The sequence below is a fragment of the Cheilinus undulatus genome, linkage group 18 (genome assembly GCF_018320785.1).
Source record: "Cheilinus undulatus linkage group 18, ASM1832078v1, whole genome shotgun sequence".
NCBI lineage: Eukaryota > Metazoa > Chordata > Actinopteri > Labriformes > Labridae > Cheilinus > Cheilinus undulatus.
In genome coordinates this window covers 41148367-41157846 of record NC_054882.1, presented here as the reverse complement: position 1 = coordinate 41157846, position 9480 = coordinate 41148367, and the positions used below count along the sequence as shown (strand labels likewise).

General features: G+C 37.8%; 1 protein-coding gene across 2 annotated transcripts in view; it reads right to left on the bottom strand.

Annotated features, from left to right (window-relative positions):
• Positions 1-5232: 5232 nt before the first annotated feature.
• The window catches only part of syne3 (spectrin repeat containing, nuclear envelope family member 3), an 87614-nt gene continuing 83366 nt past the window's right edge, over positions 5233-9480 (bottom strand). For both annotated transcript variants that reach the window (XM_041813163.1, XM_041813162.1), the window contains exon 18: positions 5233-8647. In XM_041813163.1, the coding sequence (XP_041669097.1) occupies positions 8465-8647 (183 nt within the window). In that variant the 3' untranslated portion in view covers positions 5233-8464. The remainder of the gene's footprint in view (positions 8648-9480) is intronic.

Below are 9480 nucleotides of genomic sequence, written 5' to 3'. Positions count from 1 at the left end.
CCGTGTGGATAACCCGCGTCATGCTATTGATTATCCTGATTGCTATTGTTGGGGTTAGTCAACCCTGGATAGATGTGAGTTACCCAGGGTAAGCTGACCACGCTTCGTGCTATAGGCCTCTGAGATCAGCAGTCATCTACTCCACATAGTCACAGATTGGACTAATTAATGGTTGAAACAAGCATCAGTTTAGGCCATGCTGCCTCCAAATGTGGGAGGTTGGTGCAAATCAGAAATAAAATCGTCCTTAATTATGTAAAGCTACCTGATGGGATTGTTTGGATGTTCAGAAATATCAGCCTCATTCTTAGACAACAAAAATAAACCCATAATCTTGCGTACTTGAACTGTGAGCCAACGTAGACTGTTTGATAACACACACTACAGGAGAGAGAGGTGTGTGTCTGTCTTTAGTGAAATTCTTGTCTCCGTTTAGTGTTTAACTTGGAAATTTGTGCAGCAGCTTTGGAGCCCTCTAAGGACTAAACCCCCAGACCGATTTAGACGTATTATCTCAGGAGAAGCACCTGCTCCAGTCATAGTTCTGACATCTTTTACACCAAAAATTAAAAAAGAAGATAATAAATACATTCATCTTTAGTAATTGGTGTCTCCGGTTTCAACAGTCACTTTCTCCAGAGAATTCATTGCCTTTCATTTTCATCCTCTAATCTCCAAACCCATGTCATTTTCAGTGTTCTCACTCAGAGTGCTGCTGCCGCCGCCCACGCCACTCTCACCTCGCCCCCCCAGCCGGTCGCACCGAGCTGTGCTGCAATCTGGATGTCTCAATCTGCCAAAAAGACACAGAGCAAAATAACAGAGCATCATCATCTAACCAAAGAGAAGGCAGACTGTTCTGAAGTGGCCAGCAATGAGTCCGGATTAAATCCAATTGAACACCTATGGAGGGATCTCAAATTTGCTGTTGCAAGAAGGCACCCTTCAAATCTGAGAGACCTGGAGCAGTTTGCAAAAGAAGAGTGGTCCACAATTCCAGTTGAGAGGTGTTAGAAGCTTATTGATGTTATAGGAAGTGACTGGTTTCAGTTATTTTTTCCCAAGGGTGTGCAACCAAATATTAAGTTGAGAGTGCCAACATTTTTTTGCCCATTTTTGAGTTCTGTGTGAAATTATGTCAATTTTTTTCTTCTGTTGTTTTGTCTTGTTCCAATGCACATAAAGGAAATAAATGTGTATACCAAAAAAATTTGTGATTGCAACCATTTCTAGGAGAAATGGTGTATTTTCTGGAAAAATTCCGGGGTGCTAATACTTACGTTCATGACTGTATACAGTCTTATTCTTTACTAAAAATTTATTTCCAAACTATTCACTATTATTACAAAGTATCAGGGCCACTCTAGGATGAAAGCATTGCTTTAGATGAAAGATGAAAAATGTATGACTTTAAAAGTAGTAAATATCTCTGAACCCTGGGTAAGAATTTTTGAGATAATAAAGCTCAAAAGTCAAAATCTGACCACTGTTTTCAGTTTGGTTTCCTGTAAATTTTTTACTGTACACTGTTGTAAAACTATGACTTAAAAAAAATTGAAATTTTTGCGTTTCTAATGTCAGAATTTAAGACTTTTTAAACTCTGAAATTTAGATTTTTCCTGATGTTTGAAACTCTGACATGTTGTAAATATAAGACTACTCTCAAAAATTAGGAATTTTGTTCTCCAAAACAGATTTGGACCTTTTGATTCTCCGTATATTTTAATCTTTTATGATGGTCTTAAAACGGAATGGTACATAATGTTCTTTTTTTTTTTTTTTTTTTTTTTTTTTTTAAATGTGAACATCTAATTTTGACATCAGAGAAGACAGCCCCCCCCCGGGGTCTCCAGACCACCACTGCTTTAGACAACTTGTCCAGAACTTTCTAGTGGGAACTGAGTGCAATCTAGCATTGGCTGACTCTTTTCCCACCAGTTTGCTTCTTTCTACAAAAGATTTGATGATTTTGTACAGAAAATAAAGATGATCTATGCAGACTGGCTCACTTTTAATGCCAGCCTCTAGAGGTTAGCAGAGGAACTACAGTTCCTTTTGTAGGTCTTCATTAGTTCTGCCTCTAAAGTTGACACACAAAAAAGAAACCAAAGCACAGAAAGCTTAAATAGCATTTTTATTTCATAAGAATACAAAAACATGGGTTAAATACAAGCTCTGATGCATAATATGAAGCACTTCTACTGTTTCAAACATTAATAAAATAGAATTTTATCCTCTTACAAAAACAGAGCTCTCACTTTTCAATCATTACCCGTGATGGTTTAGAACAAGTACCTCCATCTGAGAGCTTTTTGGACTCTTTTTTGCATAACGAGTGTGCTCAGACTATTTCTGCTACACATCCTGTATCTAAGGAACCAGCTGTGCTCAGGAGATTCAAGTCATTTCATGAGTTGCATAAAGTTTGAATGGACACGTTAACACAGAGACAGGCGTTGCATAGGCTTCTCTAAGGGGACGCGTGCAGAAGAGACAAGCAGAGCAACAAGCATCAGCAACATTCAGCCTTATTATGGAGTCGTTATAAAATACAAAGACAGACTACAACATTTGATTTTATCATTAAAATGCTTCTATAACTGTGAGATATACTGTTGTACAGTACACTGGATGTAATGCTTTATAAAGCTACATACTGAATAAATACACATAGTCATGGCACTGGAGATTACATGGTTGGTTACATTAAGCTTTAAGGCCATCTTCACTGTAGGTCTCTGCTAATATATGATGCTACAACTTAATATTTACACAATAAAAGTCTGACGAATTTTCATACAAATGAGTGGAGTTTTTGGGAAAAGGAGTGCAAATCTGACTATGTAAATATGCATCTCTGCAATTTCTGTTCCAGATCCTCATTATGAACATTATTTGAAGATACATCTTTCGCCTCTGATTTAAAGTTTGCATGAAATCAACAAGTCCAGGAAGCATCATGGCACTGAAGATTAGCCTACATTCAACCATCATTAATTTCTAATAAAGCCCAAGTAAGAGGATGATGCATCCATTAAAAACAAAACTATTATGAGAATAAATCTTAAATCATGAATTTTTATGTGCATGATGAGCAGCTCCTTCCTCCAGTTTTGAAGAAAATCCAAAATATTTTCAGAAGGAGGCTGTGGGACGCTGCCATGGCACAGTGATGACTCAGTGATACTGAATGTTTGAAACAAATGTCTCCTCCGTTATTCTCCTTGTGCTTTCTCATTCCCTAATATTATCTGAATTTAACTTGGAGTAGGAATAATAACCACAGTGAAGACCCCGTGAAGAACACAGAGATGTTAACACATCATAGATTAGGTCCGTTTGGTTTCCGTGGTAGCGAGCAGTCAATAACAAAAACAGCCAGAAAAGGTAAAGCATGGAGGTGTTGGGGTGTATTTTTAGGAGTGTGCGTGGTGCAAAAAAAACGGGAATGCAGGATAAAAGAGCAATTAGGATCTATTTTAGGTTTAACACAGAAGTTGACTGCCAATGTTTGCAGCTCAGCTTTGGCATTGAATGCACACCATGGTCCAAGAACATGTCAGGGAAGGGGGGGGGGCATATTACACGGGTTACCAATTGTTTTTAGATCACACTGTTCAAGCCAAATCAGCACCACAGCCAAGCGGCTCTCATGAGATGCTTTAAGAGAACAAAGAAAACCCAAAACCATGGACACATTATTCCTGGAACAATATTAGCAGATCAGCTTGATGAAATCAAGATAAAAACAAAGGTGAGAAAATATTAAGCTAACATGCAAGAATGTAAGTGGACTATTCTGTCTGCACACCTTCTGCAGACAGAATCAGGAGGATTTTGGTTCTTCAAAGTACATTCTGCAAATATTTAACATGTTTTAAAGCCTTTGAATCCTTCTAGGTTATTACAGAGAACTCAGTGTGATTTTTATGAGGTAATGTGTTAAAGTACAGTAAATGAACAGGAGGGTGACTTCATTGGATAAACGTTAGAGAGAGTTATGATAGGGAGCTTTCACACCTGGATCGTCTGGAGAAGTTGTTCTGAAAGAAAGGGCTGTTTCCTCTTTGACCTGGTAGATGTGAACACGCCAATCAAACAAAACAAACAAGATTTCTGGAAGAGGTGGTCTCAGCTTCAAAATGAACCAGCAACCAGAACAAATCACTGGCGGTCTCTTCACTCCTGCAGCCAGCAGTATGAACAGTAGCAATAACATGGAGAACAGGTCATTTTAATCTCATCTGATGATGAAATAATAGGAATAATAATAGTCATTTACAGTCTGAATTAGTGATGGGTACAGGTTTGTTGTGGCCGTCATTACTCGAGTAACATTTCGTTACTCATGCACTGTGCACAGGCTGTTTTTAAGCAGCAGTATTTGAGTGAGCGTGAAGTGTGCTAGAATAGCTGAATACACTTGGTAAGAAACAGTGAGAATAATAAACGGTTCACTCTACAGCAGGGGTGTCAAACTCAAGGCCTGAGGCACAGTTATACCAGGCCCACCAGATCATATCATATTTTTATTCTAACTGGCCTAATGGTTTGAGATCTGCAGATTTCCTCCAGTTTAAAAATGTAAACCTAACCTTGATGATTTAAAGTATCTTTAAGTCATAAAATTAGAAAGAGTAAAAAGTCAAAATAAATAGATAAAAAGTCAGGAATGTGGGGAAAATACATTTCTGTTTTCATTTCATATTCTTAATTTTGCATCTCAGTTACGAGGCAAAGTTATGGTTTGACTTTTTATTTCATATGTTGACGTTTTCAATTCACAATTGACTTTTAGATTTTTTTGTCTATTTAGATCCTAATTTTAAAATTTCAAGTAATATTTTGAGATTTTAAACTCATGATTTTGTGTTTTTACTCATCTTTTTACCCTTTTAGCTCCTTACTTTGACTGTTACCTCATAATTTGACCTTTCAGATCCTCAATTTAAGTTTTAAGTAATATTTTAACCTGTAAAACACAAAGTTTATTTTTTTTCTCACACTTTAATGGTTTACACCAATGATTTTTAATGTTATCTCATATTTTGAGCTTTAAAAATCATGATTTAAACTTTCTCTCATATTTTTGTCTTTTAAAAAAATTATTTTGAATTTAAATGCCATGTTTTGACCTTTTGAGCTAATGAGTTTGAATTTTTATCTCAGATTTTGAGCCTTTAAACTCATCATTTTGACTTTTTGAATATCAAAATCATTCATCATCAGTGCTAAGTTTTTTTCCCCCCCACAATTCATTGCTGGTGAAAATAAGGTTGACAGTTTATGGTTAAATGTTGACCATGTTCAGCCCTCAGGTTGGACCCAAATTCGGAATTCAGCCCCTGCTGTCATTGGGTTTGACAACCCTGCTCTCCAGCCATGTCTCTTGCCTTATTAGCACAGTGATCCAGATTCAGCCACTGCTTTATAGCTACTGGGGAGGAGATACCCTCATATGAAGTAGGAGAAGGCTTCAGTGAGCTGATGCCGTTGGTACGACAGATTCATGGACAGGTCTCTGCATGGACTTATATGCTAACTGTTAGCGGTTTTCTCTTGCAGAAGTGTTTTTGGTCTGCAGAGGAGCTGACAGCAATGACCTAACAAATTTCGGATCAGCTTGATCATACTACAGTGCTCCGTGTTAAAGTTTTTGTAACACTTATTCAGTTGAAAAATTCTTAAGTTACTTTAATGTTGCAAATTATTTCAATCAGATCTGTGATTTAAAGTTGTGGTGAGCTGCATACCTTTTATTCTTTTTACAGTAATTATTATTCACTAGTACTCGAGTACTGAAGCTACGGTCATACGGTCATATCCCAACTCTAGCACTAATGGGAGTCTTTTGGTCCTTGAGCACCAATTAGCATAAAAATTAGCAACAGGCTAATGTTCCTCAGCATCTGGTTAGCAGAGTGTCACAGGACATTGACAGATTTTCATTCAGCTGATCGAACCACTCTTCACTTTTAGCAAGCTGCTCTCTACTTTTACATCCTTCTAGCTTCTCTGCTAACAGCTGTTACGCTTTAAATAGTCACCGTGTTAACTGGTGACTTTTAGCCGTTCGTCTGTGATGCTGTAGTCACGACCAGGGCTTGGCATTAAAATTCGTCAACCATCCAAATGCAGGTAGATTTCAGCCTTGGCAGGTAGTGCGGCAATTCCCATTAGCCATTGTAGCAGCTCAGCTGTTAGCGCCAGTGTTTGTGAACACTGTTACAGTGGTAGATGGTTATTGCATAGAAAGGGGGCACCCCCCCAAAATAAATGCGATGTTCTAGATTTGTGCCCACTTTATATTAGACCACAAACTTTGTTGTTTATCTTGTGTTTTCTCCCACATAAAAACACTTTAAGGATTGAAGTACAATGTTCATTTACATTTCAAAGGATAGCAGATCTAGTTCAAGTAAACTTTATCATGCCCCAGTCAACCTTAATCATATAAAACGGTACTTCCAACAAGAAAATTGTGGCTAGTGAAAATTCAGAGTGGCTAGTAACTTTGGAAAATTACTCGCCACAGTGGCTGGGGAGCTAACACGTTAGTCACAACAGAAAAACATCTTTCAAATACTTTTTAGTTCAGTTATTCCTTGGAACATCAAACTAGCTAATCGCATACATCTTTACTGGAAACTAAACAAAGAAACGCTTTGGAAGGACGCCGGCGTTTCACACACAGAGATGATACTCAGGTGGAGCACCCATATTCACAGCCACCCAGAGATTTACTGTCCATTATTCTTTTCTTTTTTTCAAATCCATAATGACCAGGTACTTAAGTGTCCTGTTTACCAGGTTAGGATCATATGAGGGATACTGTGTTTAGATGCACACAGAGAGACCTGGTTATTAATATCCCTGTATACATGATACATACTAGGACCCTGGTTTCAGATCATTGCATCTCATCTGCACAGAAATCTGCAATACTCATTTTTTTAAACAAGAACTGTGGCCTTTACACAAATTAAATCCATAAATTATAAACCAATACGTTTTTATTGTTATAATAACGATTATTTCTATTCAGGAAAAGGCAAAGAGCTAAATTACAGAGAATGGTCTGAAAATTAGAGGCTTTTAAAAACAGACACAGACTCACACCTATTTTTCAGTCTGTTTTCAGCAGCTGCTCAGAGTTTAAGTTAAGGAATTTGATTTTCGGCCCACGATCTTATTTACATTAAAAAAAATGTTCTTTAACTAACGTACAAGTAAAAATAGCTGCAGAGAGGGAGCACAGAATAAGAAGGAGACCTCAGATTAAACAATAAAACTTAATATTACCATTAATGATTATTAAAGTGACTTCTTTCACTCATTAATGGTCCTGTCTATCCAACCAGGATAGGGCTGTGTCCTAACCCTACTGTCAAAATAGCAGAGATGCTCAAAAAATAAACGAGGCATGTGTAATGAAGCCCTCTGCCACCCCTACCACCCCAGAAAAGTCTCATTATGTGGGGAACATTTAGCATGGTCACAAGCTAGACCACAACACCAGCAGAGCTTTGAAAGCTCCAGTCGTTCATGTGTTTCGTTTTTTAAGCGAGTGGCTTTAAACATTTGATAAAACTGCTCACCTAAATGTGATGAGATGTTTCACCCCCTAGCTGCTCAGTCGATCCACACTAAAAAGTGTCTTATGTGGGATTTGCTTTTGTGCAAACTTTACAACAATGCAGTGCTAACACAAAAAAAGCCAGGTCATTTTGTTGTCTGAATCAGACCAAAGAAAACGAGCTACAGGTGTGAAAGCCCCCTGAGATTGTGTATAAATAATGGTTCTATTACTGCGCATCTTCTCATGATTACTTCAGTTTGTGTAATAGGACGTCCCATAGTTTGCCATTTGTGAGTGATTATACTGAAGCTCTTTTGAACATGAGCTCTTAAATTAAGATGAAGTACTGATGATGGAAATTTGGTTAGGCCATTTAGAGTTTAGATTAACTAACCTTAGTTTATTTATAAGAAACATTTAGGAAGACATTTTTAGTCATGATGACTTTGGTTTAAATACGTTAAAGCTCCTACAGACACTTTGAAATCATTAGCATGGTAGCTCTGAGTCCTGACGGAGTCTTAATGGGAGTTTATGGTTAAATTTAAAAGTTAAGGTTAAGTTTCAAAGTTAAGGTCATGGTTTTAAGCTGCACATAAATCAAAGATGTGTTTTTGCTGTTGAAGCAAAATGAATAATGTTGGTTGCAGATGTGCGTGCTTCTAGAGGTTGTGGTTCCTTCATTGATTGTATTGCATCAGAAAAGAGATGGTATTAAATGTTGTAAATCCTGACAGCTAAAATGCCACTGAGTGGTTACATGATGAGAGCAGTTGTTTATGCTCCATGATGATCAGAGGGAGAGGAGATGTAGGAACGTTCAAACTCAAACTATGGAGGTCAAAGGTTTCTCCATGTTGTCCCAGCTTTGGCGGTGCTCGTTTCCTATGTTGGTGGGGGTCCGTCGTATCGCAGCATGATGTTGAAGGATCGGGCGAAGTTGTTGGAAAGGGAGCAGCTGTTGCCTTCGTCCATGAAGGGGAGGAGGAAGGCAAAGAGGAGCAGAGCGAGGAGGAGGAGCCACAGAGGAAGAGCCAGACGACACACCCGATAGCATAATCCGGGTTTCTGCAGAAACACAGAGGTTAGAAGTAAATGAACAACAGTAAACAAAAAGGGAGGATTTCACATGTAAGAACAAGTTCTAACAGCATGTATTACTTTTCCTAGTTTTTTGTTTTGAAGGTGGAAAAACAGAAGTGTGGTGATTAGTATTGACGAGTCTTCAATAAAGCAAATAGTTTTGCTCATGTGTTTTTGCACCAAACTGCATCACCTACAGCCTCTTAGGCCACAACAATATTAAACAACTGAAATATTATTTAGCCCCACCCCCCAGTGCCATGAGCCAATCACATTTGCGCACCTCAGCAATGCACTCAGACATCTGGCTCACTGATCTCCACAGAAAAGCATTCAAATAGTTGATTTTCCTGCAGTTTTAGTGAAATTTATCGTTATAACTTCTAAAAATGGCCAAACGAAGGTTTAAAGGCAGCTCTGATACAAGGTATCCTGAGAGAAAAGAGCATTAACTGTACTTTATCCCTAAAGCTCACATAAACATAGAGCAGAGTCTCCTTCAGATGAAGCTATGTGGAACAGCAAACAGCTCAACGTACAGATGATCAACAATGATGATTAAGTTTGTTCCTAGGTAATATGGTGTTAGCAATGTTTCTTCACATTTAATCTCAAGTTTAGTTTCCAGTGTTTCCTGTTTTTTTTCTGTCATTTTAACCTCCATGTGATCCTATTTTCCTTCTGTGTTTATTAATATTACCCCTTAATTTGGTTTCTAGTCTCTCCTGTTTTTATTGTGTCATTTTACTCTCCTTAAATTCCTGTGTTTCTTGTGTATCTTCACATTTATTTTCAGGTTTACTCTTTAGTGTTTCCTG